The 17,946-nt window shown below is 38.1% G+C and overlaps 1 protein-coding gene across 6 annotated transcripts in view; it reads right to left on the bottom strand.

Annotated features, from left to right (window-relative positions):
• The window catches only part of Fip1 (Factor interacting with poly(A) polymerase 1), an 82,693-nt gene that overhangs the window by 23,541 nt on the left and 41,206 nt on the right, over positions 1-17,946 (bottom strand). For 3 of the 6 annotated variants that reach the window (XR_010861572.2, XM_067158294.2, XM_067158296.2), the window contains exon 7: positions 6,671-6,966. Coding sequence is in view for 5 of the 6 variants with exons in the window: in XM_067158294.2 (XP_067014395.1) it covers positions 6,671-6,966 (296 nt within the window). In the remaining variant the exon portion in view is untranslated. The remainder of the gene's footprint in view (positions 1-6,670; positions 6,967-17,946) is intronic. The other 3 variants (XM_067158297.2, XM_067158298.2, XM_067158295.2) reach the window with 2 other exon arrangements.

Below are 17,946 nucleotides of genomic sequence, written 5' to 3'. Positions count from 1 at the left end.
TAGTTGAACCTGGATGAAAATTGCAAGTTCAAGTGTTGGTTCTAACTGTGCTGATCCCCTTTAACATGGGCTGTGATGGTTCAGCCTACCTGAGAACAATTACGGAGCTATATGACGGTGAGATAGCAACCCCAGCCTAGAAAGCCAAGTTTATTGTGCTGACCATACATAACCTCATAATCTGCAGGCTTTCAGGCTGAGCAGGCCAAAGTTCATAGGTTTGTTTATTTTTTGTCTTGTTTTATTTTTCATACAACCAGTAGAAAGCAAATGTCAGGCAATAAGAACCATGAAACAGATTTTAAATACAGTTGAACCTCATTTATACGTTATTCACTTCTGTGTTTTTCGCAGTTATATGCTAATTGTTTTAGGCACTGAACTTTCTCCATTAATATTTAGCCCAATAATACTTAAAAAAAAAAAAAAATTCCTTTTCTCATTAATACATTACATTTGCCTGGTCCTCATGAACAAAACATTAATTTACCTGCTCATTTACTGAGCGAGTTGGCCGTGAGGTAAGGGTCGCGTAGCTGTGAGCTTACATTTGGGTTCAAACTCCATTGTTGGCAGTCCAGAAAATGTTGTTTTCCATGGTTTCCCATTTTCACACCAGGCACATGATGGGGCTGTACCTTAATTCAGGCCATGGCCACTTACTTCCCACTTCTAGTCCTTTCCTATCCCATTGTCAATATAATAACTATCTGTCGGTTTGCAGTAAAAAAAAAAAAACCCACTCATTTGTACGTTCTGCAGTATTGAGGATATGAGAGTCACAGAGAGAAAATTGACAACATTGAATCCCATTGAATTCAATAAGCGGATTCTTTATCTCCAATCTTTTTGACACTACTGAGGATAAAAGGGTTGCCACTGACAATTCGTTAAGGGAGGCGACAGTGGATGCCGACACTCCTTGCATTTATGAAATGCATCATCGTTACGCTCATGTACATATACTATATGACTGTGAGGGAAAAAACAAAGCAGCAAAGAAAAACCAACGTATAGCACCAGTAAGCAAGTACTGTAAGTACAACACTGTACTTCAATTACTGTAGTGTGTGTGTGTGTTTCATTCATTGCTTTCTTATTCAGTAGTTTGAATAATAATGTAATAACACATTTTCAGTTCCATAAGAAAATTCACTCTTACGTTTTTTCATTTATACGTTATTTTATCCATCTCCGTTTGAAAAAAATATAACTGAGGTTCATCTGTATGTGGATCACACATTTTAGAATGTTTCCTACTGTTCGCTTAAATCCGAACACATTTATTTTCACATAGGGTAATACTGAAGCAATGATTAATATTTCAATGACGTAGATCCCTAGAGCTCCATAATAATCAGTAAATGATGTGGCCACCTTTGGTATCTATCACGACTGTACATGCTGACGTATTCAAACAAATACTATTTGAATGGTGTAGTGGGAAATGGCCAACCAGACTCTCTTTACCTACATCCACAGATTGTCAAGATTTAGTGGTGGACTATTGTACTGCACTCATTGTTTGGCCTGTCCACGACATTTTTAATGCATAACTTCCAGGCCAGTAATACTGGCACATTACTTACATAGCAGAAGGCAAGTATCGACTACAGTATGTTCTGGAAATTCTCAGTAGAAGTGACACTAAATTTATGACTGATATTCCAAGTCTTCCTTAGCCAAAAATCTAGTACTGCATTTCATTAACTGTAAATGCTCTACTTCAATACATTTACTTCTTTTTCCAAAAATACAGATGAAGCCTCCTATAGAGAAATGAAAACTATAATGAAGTATCTAAATACTAATAGAACAAAAATCTGGGACTGATACAAGGTTCATTTCATAAGTCATGGTAACTATGTTATAACTTCTGATAAAAAGCAGGAGCAATGTAATTCCACCTTACGCCTTTGAAGGCCAGCGGAATGTGCTTTTAAAATTAGATCCAGATACAGGAGGTAAAATGGCAAGGTGCAATGAAAAGAAACCAGTTTATTATTATACACAAGTCTAGTACACATTTAGTACACAAATCTAGTTGAAAACTTCGGAAGACTGGCAAAACAGAAATACGTGTTACTCGTACGAGTGCAGAATTCCTACACAATTAGACGCTGGTCTTTTGCTCAACACTTCACGATAACATCAACTGACACCTCTGTGTGAGTGGACACTGGATGTCCACTCTGCCAACGGTTCAAACGCTGTTATGCGGATATGTCGGAAGGCTTCAAAAGCTTCATATGGCAAAGTACTCTCGCCCAATGCTTCTCTCAACTCTGCAAAACACTGAAATGCATTTCTGTCACAGAGAACAGCAATTCTCACGTACCAATGCTGTTGAACTTTACCTACATTCATCTTGGAGAACGGCCGGTAACACACTAACTTTTTCATGAATTGTTTATTAGCCATCAGTAGGTGGCATTCAGTAGAGCGTGACACAGGTTTTCAAATGTATATACTGGATTTACTTTGTTCCCACATGTTCGTAAGATATAACACGGTTACCACTACTTCTGAAACTACCTCTGTAACTGAAACTATGTAATACGAAATGAAAGTGTTCTCTACAAAAAACCAGCAGAACCTCAAATCATCATTTAATTGCTTGGCGAAGATATTAAACGAAACTATTGTCTCATTACACGTTTATACGCTGAAGTTTATTACTACTACCACTACTACTACAACATACTGCGTTATCATGTTCCTCATTTCGGATATCTCATCATATTCTGACTGAAATGCAGAAAGCACGGCTGCCTATTTCCCCTACTCATTTTTTACATTTTCTCTTTGCAAAATATTTCTTTCTAGCACATGAGAAATGGTGAACTTTGCTGATATGTTCAACTTAGGGTGCCAGAAGCAAAGGAGTCGTTCTTGAGATGAAAAGGACAGAACACATTAAGGAATTCAGTCAAAACAGTTCGTGGTTAAAAAAGCTATATAAGCTATATGACAAGTATTATAGCATGATAATGCATTTGTTTGATTTATGATTTAAGTGAATCCCACAAATAACAAAATCTGAATTCAACAAAAAAAAATTCTTCACATTTCTTTAAAAGGTGCTTGGTGATTACTGTTTTTAAAGGCAAGTGAAACTAGTCACCCATCTCCCAAGTGACAAGGAAAGGTATCAGCGAAAGGAAGGGTATAAAACTCAAAGACTCTCTAGGTCTGGCAAACCTAACAGCGTTGGGGTAGGAAGAGAACAGGAGGCAACCAACAGAGATCGAATAAGAAAGATGAATGTGAGGAGCAGCATGGCACAAGTATGTAGAAGCAATGTGCGACTCAGCTAGGTGCCCCACAGTTGCCAACCAGCTCTTCAAAGAGATGTGCAAAATGTGGGTGCCACAATTTCTCACCGACCATGGAAAAGCAGTCCTCATTAACTGATGATAATTCTGTATTCTCATGTTTGCCCTTGTCTCCTTTTCTGTTGTTCCATCGTGTTTATCCTATTCTGCCCTCCTGAAACATTCCGATATTTTCATATAGATTTTTTCTATCCTATTATGAGTGTATCTTGCCATCTAAGTCACTCTTTATTCGTTATTATAGAAATGACCTAAAATGTAAGAACACTGCACACCTGACCCAAGACTTACACTGCGACAAGAATGTATGTTGTAGAATATGCTGTAAAAAGATCCTCCTCCTTTCCCCTTATCAAGCTCTTACCGGGTCGGGGCATTAATAACGCTTCTCCACCTTCCTCTGTCCTTCCACCATTCCTCTTCCATCACTTTTCTTCTTCTTGCAGTCCTCTTTATTGAATTGATCAACCTTGTTCTAGTCTCCCTCTCACTCTCTTTCTCTCAAACTTCATCTCCATCATCTGTTTTAGTATCCATGTCCAAACCATCTTAGTTTACTCCTATCAATTATCTCACTTAAGTTTACAATTCCAACTTCCTTTCTCACATCTTCGTTTCTCGGTCTATCTTTCCTTGTCTTTCCTTTCATTTTTCTTCGGTATTTCATTTTGCTGGCTTGAATTTCACTCTCCTCCCTATCTGTCATTGTCCAGGTCTCAGCTGTATAATACATTATGTTCATCACCTCTTTACCTATTCTTGGTACTTCCTTATTCCAGACAAGGTTTCTTACACTCTGGTAGAATGCATTGCCCTGTTGCACCCTCTCTCTAATCTCCGCCTCATATTCTGCATTAATTCACTCCACAGGTATTTGAAACTGTCAACAATTTCAACATTTTGACTACCAATTTTCACAATGCCTTTCCCTTCTCTTTTTCCTCTTGATACTGTCATGGTCTTGGTTTTCTCTGTGCTGATTTTCATACCATACTTTCCAATTTTCCTGTTCAGTGCATCAAGTTGTTCTTGTACTTCTTTGCTGTTTGTTGTGAAAAGATATACAGTGAAACCTTGTTAAGACGTTTCTGCAGGGGACAAGGAAAAAAAGTGAACACATTGGAGACGCACTCGTAGCTACGGGCATGCTATTTCGTTGCTGCTGACGGAGCTCGGAGAATCTACGGGCACGTTTTCACTATAGCTATAAAATAGTAGCTGCCATTTCAGCAAGCTGTGACTTTGCTAGGATACTGTTGAATGCTTCTATAAGCATAAAATGTGCGGGTTATGAGCGTAAGTAAGGAGCTCTTCTTTCAAGGCAACAAGAGCATGGGGGCCAATATAAATATCAAAGTTTTATTGCAGATCACACTCTTTCTAAAAAAAAAAAAAAAAAAAAAAAAAATGTTAGTAGGGGCCTTTTATTTTGGAGCAGTGGGTTATGAAACATTATTTTCTGCTCACACTCCTAGACGATGAATTGGAGGTTACACAATCATGTGCAACAGCGAGGAATGACTTTGGGAGCCATTTTGAATCAAACAAAACTTTGATTAACTTGTGTGATGGAGTCAAAACTCGAAGGTGCAAGTTTCAACCAAGACCAATATTCGCGACCGCTGCACGCTTATGCCAGTCCACTTTCGGACATATTTTAATTCTGTCTTCATTATTAAGGAATTTTATAACATTTTCCGTATCCGTAACTAGGCTATCACAAGACAAATATGCACTAAGCTAAACAATTTCACACGATTACGTTCCTAATCCAGATATAGGCTACTGTATCACACAACAAATATTAGCTACACTTCATTGTACCACAACACAAAATACATTTCTACCTTCTGAATGAAATGCGAAATACAAGCACAAATAGGTTCACTCTGCTATACAGTGATCTCGCTGTTAACCCGCAAGCAAAACTGAACATTTCTGAGGCTAACGGCTTGCTCCCTGAAAGTGCAATTTATGAAGTTCAGGAAGGCCTTTTCCTGTAACCATTCAACTGTGGCGGTGGTTCCTACCCGAGTTAGAAATCACGTTTCTTTCAGAAGGGATAAAACTACAGTAACATTTTTAAGTCTAGGAAAAATGTGATCGTACTAAGTAGTAATAGCGAACATTTGTGACGCAATAAATGAGGTAAGATTTAATACGATGAGAGTTGGAACTTCGAATATACAGCGTGCTAAGCGGGAAAAATTGTTAATGAGGAACGCACTAACAAGGTTCACTGTATATAGTAAGTGGGAATTGTATACACGCTATAAGACAAATTGACAATTCTGAAGTGGTCAAGTCTCATCTCAGCATACGAAAACGTGATAGTCATGGGCGAGTTCCTCACTGACCTCTTAAAGCAGACTACTGAAGTGAACAATCTAGTGAATTCCACAAAGCCCTCAACACTACAAATCACACTCATTACACAGATCGCACAAGTCCTACTTTAACTAATTTCCTTGTGACAAATCAACCTCAGAAAAGCACAGACAAATCCCTCTCCTTATATCTCTTCTCATGATCTAGTGTACCTGTGTTATCCTGAAAACCTCCAAGCTATATTCTCCTTCAGATGATCATCCAGTATCCATACAACCACCCTTATCAAAAGTGCTTGAATGTCTAGTTCACATACGAGTCACTCAATACCTTCCCTCCTCAAACCCTTTCAATAGGAAAAAGAACACAGCACTGCAACAGCTTTACGAGTAACAGATTACACCAGACGTGCAATGGAATAATGAGACGTGACTATACTGGCACTAGTAGATCTCGGTACGTGCCTTTGATACTGACAACACTCAGCTCTTACTGCAGAAATTCAAGAACTAAATTTAAATACAGTGCCACTTTAATTTTCTTCCACGTATCTTGAAAATAGTCGGCGATGTGTGATAGTGGGAAATGTGATTTCAGGATGGTAGAATAAGTGTCCCTCAGGGGTTTGTCCTACTATTTATCCTTCAGATTAATGACATATCAACAGATCTCAAACTTTGCAAATTCCAGCTACATGGAGATGATAAAAAATTTTCTAACATTCAAAACCCAATGATATAGACATAGCAATCTTCTAGAACCGTCAGCATACATTTGCCTGTACTAGTAATATACACTTAACCATCAGGTGGTTAAGATACTACTGTATACCTATCAAGGGTTAACAGGAACTGTTTTCCTATCACCCAACATTTCCTATTTTGTACGGTCAAAAATAATAGCAGTAAGAAAATTTCTACATTCCTTCACAAAATATTGATGCACTCCTTTCCTTCTGACTCCCTCAATTACATGAATGGTGCTCAGTAATAGAAAACCACACTTACCTATCTCTGTGTCTCTCACTCTTCTCTCGATCCTTGTCCTTGCTTCTCTCCTTGCCTTCCTTCTCGATGGACATCCGGCCGTTCTTGGAGGTGTCGTCTTTGCCTCCCACTCCACTCTGAGAAGCATCATCAGCCATATCACGAACAGATCCACGGGAGTCTTGGCTCGACACATCGGGCGCGTTAATGGGAATCACGACCGAGGCCAGCGGGGGGATCACCGGGGGCAGAGGGGTCACCTGTGGCGCTGATGACGGCACCTTCGCATCCGAAGAGGGAGTAGTAGGATGCCAAGTCTGCCGTAACAGACAGACACACATCGGGGCTTCAAAAGGCTCTCATCTTATTGACTGTCACGACTCTCACTGCCGTACAAATCTGAAGGCCATGCAAGGGATAACATGCTGCAAAAACTGTGATGAGAATCGATGGACCGTAAACTGCCATGCAAAAAGCGGTGAGAGAGTGACATGAGTAAAGTCAAGAGGAATTTTATGCTGCTCTCTTCCACCAACCTCTGCTACTATTTGAAGCCCGGTTATACCACTTTACTGTTTATGACAAAATATGGGAAACTTGAAACAATTTTTTGGACCTAAACGTGAAGAATAGTTAAGTAATTCTGAGTTAAACCATGAGCCCATAGTTAATTTACTGTATGCAGCCTGTGCACATCGCATATTTGCAATACCTGATGCACATATCACCGACATAAAATCATGGAACATGCACATACAACGTACCAAAACGTTCAGAATGAAATGAAGTTTTCGGTAAGTGATTTCTATTTTCCCCAAATAATTTCATTTCAAAAACTTCACTCCCTTAAAGTATGGAGGTGTTCTTTCTAAAAGTTATATTGTATTACACATAAAATGAAAATAAGTTATCGATCCTTTTAAAACTTTTGCAAATATATATTCTATACACAAATAAATGTTGATAATATCTAAACGTGGAATTAAAGTACGCACGGAGAAGAGTAAAACAATATCGATGGCAAGTGGAAGGAAGGACAGGAGGGAGGAAGGGGAAAGATAAAACTGAACGGAAAAATTCTGGAAGTGGTCAAAAGTTTCAAGTACTTGGGAAGTGTGATCAAAGAAGCTGGAAAGATAGTTGAGAAAATAGGGAAAATACAACAGGCAATCAGCTTGTACAAGAGTGTAACGGATACTCTGTGGAACCGGGATGTTGCAAAGCAATGTAAAAATGTTTAATATTCAACTTATTATGAACCCAGGGGTATTCTGAAGGACCGAGATGTTCCACAGCAATGTAAAGAAGTTTTATATTCAACTTAATATGAACCCATACTAATATATGCTGCTGGACCATAGACGAAAACAAAAAGAGAAGAGAGCAGAGTACAGGCAGAGGAGATGAAATTCCTAAGAGGCATCGAAGACAAGACCATAAAGGAAAGAATTAGATGAGGAAATCAGAAAAAGGATGAGAACCTCGAAACATCAAGACAGGATACATACAACTAAACTGAAGTGGTATGGGCACATGATGAAGACGAGAGAGGAGAGTGTGCCAAGAAAAAAAAAAGATATATTTTCGTTGCCATAAGACCTATCTGTGTCGGTGTGACGTAAAGCCCCTAGCAAAAAAAAAAAAAAGATATCTGCAGAAAAGGAAAATTTCCAAAGTGAGGGAGTGCATAAAGGAGATGGGAGGAAACCTAGAAGATGTACTCAAGAAAGGAAAGGAGTGGTGGAAAGACAGGCAATGATTGAAGTTCTTGATTTACAACCCAACCCAGAAAGCTGGACATAGGAAATGAAGAATAATTTTGAATGGATATTGCTAATATCCACCTCATCTCTAGTCTGAAGTTTTAAACAGTAATAGTTTAGAATGCAAACTTCTTTTAAGTGAGTAGCAATTATTTTCTACCCAGCACAACAGAAAATTGATGAAACACAACTGTAGGGTGGGCTAGACGCTATTTGCTTAAATAAGTTCTATACATCTCATTCACAAGGAATGCCTCATGAGCAAGTACAGTCCATTGTGATGATTCATTTAGTGAAAGTGAGAGTTTAAGTGAATCCGGGGAGTGTATTTGAAGGTGATAGTAGTGATAAGGAAGACAGCAGTAATGTCAAGATTAATTCACAGCAGAGATGAGATTTTACATCAATCCCCTAAAATTGTTGCAAGAGTTCAGGTTCATGACAAACTGCAATTTACAGGGCAAGCAAGTTTCTAGGTACAAAATCCCTATGTTTTTACAGAATTGGACATCTTCAGGTTTTTTTCACTGTCTTATTGGAGCACATAGCAATGTAGACTAACAGGTATGAACGTGACATTTTGAACCCAGATCTGCTCACTAATTCCAGGGTGAAAAAATGGGTCAGTCTGAGAGTAGATAAAAATCTGTCACAATTTATACTCATGAGACCAACTACTCAATCATATTGGACAACTTTCTTTCAATTTGCTTTATGTCGGACCAACACAGGTAAGTCTTATGGCAACAATGGGATAGGAAAGGGCTATGATTGGGAAGGAAGCGACCGTGGCCTTAATTAAGGCACAACCCCAGCATATGCCTGTTGTGAAAATGGAAAACCATCTCCAGGGCTGCCGACAGAGGGGATCGAACCCATTACCTCCTGAATGCAAGCTGATAGCTACGTAATCCAAACCACATGACCACTTGCTCGATATATTGTAAAGAACGTTTTGTTATCCTGCTTGATTTTATAACACTGTGGGGTAGGCAAGGTAGCCTGTAATCAATATATTCCCATGTCTGCTAGGTGGTCTCTCTGTAGATGCAACCAACCCTACAGAGACTCGTGTAAGAGAAACACGCCCAAAGACTTTCGACAGCAAAAGCTTCATTGTAAGGACAGACTGCAGTTTCACCCAGTTACCTTTGAACTATGATATTTGGGGCGGGGGTTGCATTTGCTGCACAAGCCACTAGTAAAACACAAATGTTAAAGGAATTTTACAAAACCAAGAAAATGAAGGTGTTAATATATATGAATTTTAAAAATATTAAGCCGTATTGATGAAGAGGGTACAACAGGACAATGCATTCTACTAGAGTGTGAGAAACCCTGCCTGGAATAAGAAAGTACCAAGGAAGTGTACAGAGATAATGTACAATATATATTATGCACCCACACTGACATATGCAGATGAGACCTGGACAATAATAATAATAATAATAATAATAATAATAATAATAATAATAATAATAATAATAGCGTATGGTGTCTGAAGAGGCCTGGTGCAGGTCTTTTAATTTGACACCCGTAGGTGACCTGCACACACACCCAGTCCCTATTATGGTTAAAATTCCCAATCCTGCCGGGAATTGAATCCAGGACCCCTGTGACCAAACCATTTAGTCATGGAGCCGGACACCTGGAGAAATGACAAGCCAGCGAAATGAAATACCTAAGAAGTATGATAAGAAAGGCAGATTGAGAAACAAAGAAGTCAGAAAGGAAGTTAGAATACAAGACCTAAATGAGAGAATTGATAGGAACAAACTAAGATGGTTTGAACATGATAAAGAAGATGTAAGAGAGCAACCTAGAATAAGGTGGATCAATTCAATAAAAAGGAGTGCAAGAAGAAGAAATCTGGACTGGGACAAAGATATGGAAGAGGAATGGTGGAAAGAGAGAGGAAGGTGGAAAAGACCCAACAGGAGCTGGATAAGGGGGAAGGAAGAAGATGATGATGCCCAACCAATTAATTCTTAATAAAGTTAAACTGTTAATCTACCAGTCAATACTTCGTCATTTTTATTTTTTGGCCTTATGTTTGACAATAGGCTCAGTGTTATACTCATTTTACAGATCATGGTCATGAGAGCTAATACAAACTTTGGTGAAATTCGACACTGGGACATCAATAGACTTCCATAGATCTTAGACTCTCTGAAGAAGGATGTGGAATTGTTTCCTAAATAGATCTCTGATTTCTGACAGGTTTATGTAGGTTCTTAGTAACTTGCACTGGACAAGACAATACACATGCATATTACACGAACCAATGGTAATAACTAACCTCCAGCTGAAGGTAAACAAAACAATTATATTCTTATTTCTTACTCTTTCCCACACCACAAATTTCTGCTACTGTCACAATAAGCACCACCACCTTATTTATACTTAACACAGAGATGAGCTTCAAGGAAGCTTCTAATACAATCAGTACAGCAACAATGTAGGTTAAAGATAAGGTCAATTGTCTAATAGTTCTGCATTCATTTCATCTTCAAGCATTAGCAGGCTATTCTTATACCAAGATCTTTCTTGTATTTACCTCCTTTTCTCTTTATTTTCGCATTATAACATTCCCCCAAAAGTTTATTCAAGATTCTACATCATTTGCCTTTTTTGTCGACTTTTTACATCGCTCCAGTTCACCAACTTCTTGCACCGCAAGCTTCTTATCACCTGCTCACTGCGTCATCAATGCGTCAGTGCTACACCATCTCCTGTCTACTTTCTCGAACAAACTGTGCATACTTCCAGCACCTTCTACACGCTCTATATAAACTGAGGCTTTTCCACCCATTCCTCAGTCGAGGTTCGACTGGTGTGTGTGTGTGTGTGTACGGTTGAGGATCGAGTTATGATGCGTGCTGGTCACGCGCTACTTCCATCTTTATTACTGGACTTCAGAGGAATGCATTTGGTGAGCAACACATTTTCTAAATTCTCGGGACTTAGATTCCTGTAGCCCAGTCAGGCTCTTATTACCTGTCCTGGTCGTCCGTATGAGCCACCTATCTCTCGGTCATTATTCTAAATAGAAATTTTAAGAAGATCGAGACAAGTTATTTGCTTAGTTTATGGTGTAAATGATAGTTTTAGATTGAATTAATATTTGGTTAATTAAGTTTATGAGTTATTGAACAGAGGGTCCGACGCGTATCCTCTCAGGCATTGGCGGACAAGAGTTTTTCTTTATAATACAGCATGTGTTGATACTTGGCGGTTATCCGTTCAGTACCAACTTAGCCTGATATTGCTTAGTACTTTGCAATTGGCTCTTGGCATATATTTAGCATTAATTTAATGTAAATTACATTTTTGATGTTGGAAATTTTAATTTTGAAAAGCAGCATAGTTGTATTGGCAGCGTTTTATCAGCGGTGCACCTTGCCTCGGCTCCGAGAACCAGTGCTTCATCTGGTATTTGTGTTGAAGGCATATTTATAGGCCGTGGGGTGAAGTTTAAGGAAGTGAGATTTTCATAGATTGTAGTAACTTGGTGATCATGGCGGGAATTATTATTATTATTATTATTATTTTTTTTGCTATTGACTTTACGTCGCACCGACACAGATATGTCTTATGGTGACGATGGGATAGGAAAGGCCTAGGAAGTGGAAGGAAGCGGCCGTGGCCTTAATTAAGGTACAGCCCAGGCATTTGCCTGGTGTGAAAATGGGAAACCACGGAAAACCATCTTCAGGGCTGCCGACAGTGGGGTTCGAACCCACTATCTCCCGATTACTGGATACTGGCCACACTTAAGCGGCTGCAGCTATCAAGTTCGGTGGGAATTATTTTAGGGGGGGATGTACTGGTTAGGTTCCTTAGGGTCTCGGCTACTCGATCCACCAAGGGGGCCCTGGGTTTGGTTGAACTTGGTTTTGTAGGAACTGAGGATGAGTAGCAATATTATTATCTGCCTCTACTCAGGGGATTATATACTGCCCTGTCACTGTGTAATGGCTGCGAGTGCTGTGATTGAACATTTTTAATGTAAACTTTCGAAATTTAAACAGTGTGATGACTGCCTGTTGGAATTTTCTAAGTATTATTTTCCGTCAATACTTCATGCACTTTTTCACCAAGTGGAGATAGTTTTCTTTTTATTCTATGTTTTAGTTTTGCCAAATGAATTCTTCACTTCCCATTCCCGCCTGTGTCCTTCCTTTCCTTTTATTCTATTGGTGTTTTTTTTTTTTTTCTTCAGGTGTTATGACTTGTTCAACTTTGGCTCTTTAAGGTCAGTGTTTGTTCTTTCACCTTTTAAAGGATTAAAAGCAGCGTGTTGTTATTCACTCTTTGCAACTTGTCGGTCCTCCTCCTCTTTTTCTATTTGTATTTTGCTGGTTTAAAATATACATGTTATCAATCTTGATTTAAGATTCTCATTTTTATGTACCTACCTCAAAACCTCTGGGTATTCACACACTTCGTTGAGCTGTTTGCGTGATATCTCCATGTTATTCTTTTTATCAAACATTACACCATCATTCCCACTAAGCCAACTTTCTCGGCATTCTGTAGGAATCTAGAGGTATCTATGTACATTTGCTCTAGCGTGTCACCTAGTATCGTCTGCAGAGGATAGGACTGTGACTGTTCCCACCATCTCCATCTTTCTGGTGCAAGAGTTATCAGGGCTTACCTTCTCCAGGGCTAAGTTAAAAACTGCAGTGTATTGAATTACTTATTGGATCTTCTTCATCCATTCCCTTTTCCAGACTCTCTCTGGGTAGGGTAGTGTACCAAAGCCCTCCACCTTACTCGATCTTTCCACCATTCCTCTTCTAGTACTTTATTGCTACCAACTCCTCTATTTGCAATACAGTCCACAACAGAGCTCCTCCATCTCATTCTAGGCCGTCTCCAGTCTCTTTGCAGTCTCTGTATACATGAATACAGTCCACAACAGAGCTCCTCCATCTCATTCTAGGCCGTCTCCAGTCTCTTTGCAGTCTCTGTATCCATGAATGTTCTCTTTGGTATTCTCTCTCCTGGCATTCTCATCATGTGTCCAAACCATTTTAGCTTTGCTATATCAATCTCTCCTTGAAGTTTACACACGTCCATGCTTCACCTCATTTCCTCATTTCGTATTCTATATCGTCTTGTCTTTCCCTGTTTTCTCTTCAAGAACCTCATTTCAGCTGCTTGTATCTTACTTTGGTTCCACTTAGTCAACGTCCAGGCTGCTGAAGCATAGGTCAGTATAAGTTTATAATAGGACAAGTATAAAACCTTCATTGGCACATCTTTGTTCCATAAAATGTCTCTCACAAACTGGTAGAAACTTGCAGACTGAAGTATTTCTATATCAATTTCTCCATCCAAATTTCCATCTTGTGACATCATCCTGACTTACTGGGTGTAACAGCAAAATTTAACGGTCCTGTCTAAATCATATATTAAAAAAATCACTCAGTACGGTGTCACTTATTACAACACATCGTATAAAGCAGCGTATTTTTACCAAATTTTTGAGAGAAATGTATCGACTATAAAATCCAATGTTGATTTTTGTTTGTTACGCGTTTGGGGACTGCTAACAACAATGTAAAGGTTATTTTCAAACTCTTGTTTTCACTAGATTGCAGATTTCAAATCAGTCTGTCTGTTAAATAATCAAGGCAATAATCACTGTGAAGATATATCAAAAGAAAGGAGAAGTGTTTAATAGTGAAGAAAAGTCACACATAATACGGTGATTCCAAAATGGGGAAATAAACGCAGGCATTGCAAAGGAATTGGCTGAATCACTCTCAAAGATTTCTTGAATACGGAAGGACAGAGAGAACATCTCATTTATTAGCCAAGACCGTTTGTGTTTTTACTTCATTCCTCACTTATTTTTATGTATTTTGCTAACATATTATTGCTGTACGTACTCTCAGTCTCACTCCACAAAAACTGTAACAACTAGCATGTCAATATAAGGCCTTGCTTATTACTTTTTACTGTCTAGTGTGCCTTCGGTTGTTTTCCTTTAAATTCATCATGAAACCCCCTCATTTGACTTCATTTAGATATTAAATTGCATTACATATAAATCCATTCGACTGGATGTTTCATGATTTTATTTTAAAACCACTGAAAATTAAATTTTAAAAACAGGTATATTTTTGCTTGAACCTAATAAAGTTTGTAAAAAGTATGGCAATAGAATTTATTAAAGCATAATGTTAAAAGATGGTTTGTTGCTAGACTTTTGATGTATTTTTTACATGTAAAAAATAAAATATTAGTATACTGTATAGCAACCAACTCACATTATATCTGTTACATCACTCATGGACATACAAGCGAAATAAGATGTTATAAAGAACTTTTTACAGAACTTCTTAATAAGCACTTTGTTTGTTAACACCAAGTTACCAGTGATTTATAGACTTAATCAGTCTATTCTGTTTATGCTGGATATATTTATGTTTATAATTTTGACTCTATACCTGTTAGTCCAATTTGAATGTTTCACACAATTTATTCTGTTGCATACACTTTTGAGGAGCAATCTTTGATTAAGTATCTGGTTGCTTCTTTTAGTCTATCAAATGTGACTACAGTGCCTGTCTATTTTTTAAAAGTAATCAAGCTGTTTAATGAATACAAATATTATACTTATTTATGACTGATAAAAACTGATAATTATCTATATTTTACCACAAAGTATATAGTATAAAAAATTTTTAAACATCATTCCTTTTAATTATATAATTGCACCGGTGTACACCTCACTATAAAAAATGGTTACCAATGTAATAATGACTATCAGCTAACATTTGTAAAAACAATTTTAGCCTTGACATGAATATTTTTAAATTACTGATACAATTTAATTATAAGAGTCATATTTCAATGTATTTTCTAATGTCTTTGTAAAGTTTTTCCTGGGCTGATGATGACAAACATTATCGTCGAAACCGGTAATATAAATCTGAATAAACGAACTGTGATGATTTAACAGATATGTAGAATCTATCACACATTTTTAGTATTGAATAGGTGGATCTTATTATCTCCTTTTGTTGTTATTGTATGACGTGCCACAGAAGTCTTGATCCGCGTATCAAAGGTAAGACTTATTTGTGCGACTATCACATATAACGAACGTTAACTGCCGGTCCCTTCAGAGTCGTTATACCCGGTTTGTATTACACTGTCAGAACCTTTGTCATTCCATTATGGCTGACAAACATAATTCTGAACTAGTCCAAGAATGTAAGTACCTGTGTTCATTACTGAAGTGAAACAGAGAAACAATGAATAAACACTAACTGTGCCTTTTCAGCCTCTGTCTGCCATCTAGTAGGCCTAGAATGAAACGGAACGTCGAAATTGATGAGCAGACACCCAGATGGTGTCAAATTAAAATGTCTGCACATGATTATTATTATTATTATTAATTTAATATACAAATCAATATACAGTCATGTCTACTGGGGATGTTTCTGAACATGGGGCTGATCCTACAGCCTCAAATGAGAGAAAATGAGCCCAGAGAGTTTCCCCAGTAACAAGTAGAAAGACCAACTGCAGTTCTGTTTGGAACCATGATATATTTTCCTTCTTGCAGCATTTGCTACACAAACAAGTAAAACAAAATGTTAATGGGATTCACATGAACACAAGCACTACAGATATGAGCCAACTACCTTTAAATTGCAGAGGTTGGTTTGCAGATACAGCCTTTGTAATTTTCACCATTTCCATCAAATCAAAGTGGTTAATTTTTTATTTATATATTTTTTTGAAGCCCCGATTGAATACTGCACTCACACTCAATACATTTCATACAACAAAACACAACACTTAAGACAGGCATATCAGTACATTAAAATTCACTCAAAATACAAAGTCTGAATTTGACAATTAGACAAGGCTTTTTTCAAAGAATTAAACAAACATGCAGAGTGACTTTTAATAGACAAAGACAAGAACATATAATCAGACCACTAGGGCATCCTTAGCCCTTCTTTTTTAATAGCCATGTAAAATAGGGGACAAACCATGCTCAGCAATGGGATTCAACCTTCGGAACTTTTTTAAAATTTTTCTAAATTTCTTGGACCTGTCTGATGTGGTTCTCCAAACCATCTCATCTTATTCCACCCCATCCTACTCTTCTCATTACAGACTGCCTGACCGTCCAGATTCAACCCGCTAATTTCTCATAGAGCTCACCTATACTCAGCACTGCTTTACTTCTAAATTGACGTTTTGGCCGATTTTGGCTCTGTCTGGTGGTTATGCACTGAAACATTGACATCCAACCAATCCCAAGCTGCTATTCATATTGACTTATATCAGCAGAGTGCAATCTCGAAACCTAGTTGCCAACTCTAATATTTACATTCACCACATGGTTCACGTATCTCACTCAACTTGGATGATATTCGGTACGGTTCTTTATCTTTTGCATTTTTCTTCAATAATTAGTGTTCTTCATATTAGTCTTTATCTCTCTAATATAGAACAGTATAGCATAGTTAACAGTTTAGCACAGCAAAAGTTAGTACAATATAGGTTTAATAGTTCAGTGTGTAAAAATATAGCTGTAGTTTTATTTACGTCCATGTATTGGTTAGTATACTTAGTTTGTGCGTGTTTAGCATGTCCCAGTGTAGTTCGGGAAAGACAAGTGGCAAGAAAGTGACAGATCAGTGGAATGTTCCTTTTGTAGGCCATAACCTCCTTCTGTCCCAGCCATTAGTGGTGAGTGATGTGTTAATTCCTCATTCTCTTTTTAGTGGCAGATGTTAGTAAGTGTAGTTTTTGTGAATTTGTTTTCAATCCCGATTCATTAGCTTTTTTGAATATGGTATTACATTTTACGAGGGCTGTTTACTGCAGTCGTATTGCATCAGCTGTCCTCGCAGCAGTAGCGTGCTGGCAACAGAGGTAAGATGACGCTCATTTGTTTTGCGAGATGTCAATTTAGAAGTAAAGCTGTGTGGAGTACAAGTCGACTTATCGTGCACATCACCTCATCGTTACTTTGGTACACCACCATGTAGGTTGCAGTCAGCCTTCTGAGAAGAAACCTTGAATATCAAGATATTCCCCAGCTGGTCTGGTTTGATGAAGCCCTCCACCCTACCCTATCCTGGGCTGATCTCTTCACTGATGAATAACTAATCCTACATCCATCCTAATCTGACCCCTTGATCTCTCTTGGCCATTTTTAGTCCATATGCCCCTCAAAAGATATATCAACAAATTAAATAAACAAGTCCCTCTGAGACAGACAGTATGATGATAAATGGGGTTGTTTCACAAATAGGAAGAGTCCTCTCAGTTTTAATTACTGCATTGATGGGGTGTGAGTTCCTTATGTGAACCACTATAAGTACCTAGGTGTTCATATAAGGAAGGATCTACAGTAGGGTATTCACATAAATGGGATTGTAAATAAAGGGTACAGGTCTCCGCACATGATTATGAGGGTATTTAGGGGTTGTAGTAAGGATGTAAAGGAGAGGGCATAAAAGTCTCTGGTAAGACCCCAACTACAGTATGGTTCCA

The sequence above is a fragment of the Anabrus simplex genome, chromosome 14 (assembly GCF_040414725.1).
Source record: "Anabrus simplex isolate iqAnaSimp1 chromosome 14, ASM4041472v1, whole genome shotgun sequence".
In the NCBI taxonomy this organism is placed as follows: domain Eukaryota; kingdom Metazoa; phylum Arthropoda; class Insecta; order Orthoptera; family Tettigoniidae; genus Anabrus; species Anabrus simplex.
Note: the sequence above shows the minus strand (reverse complement) of the source record. Positions and strands in the feature narration are given on the sequence as shown.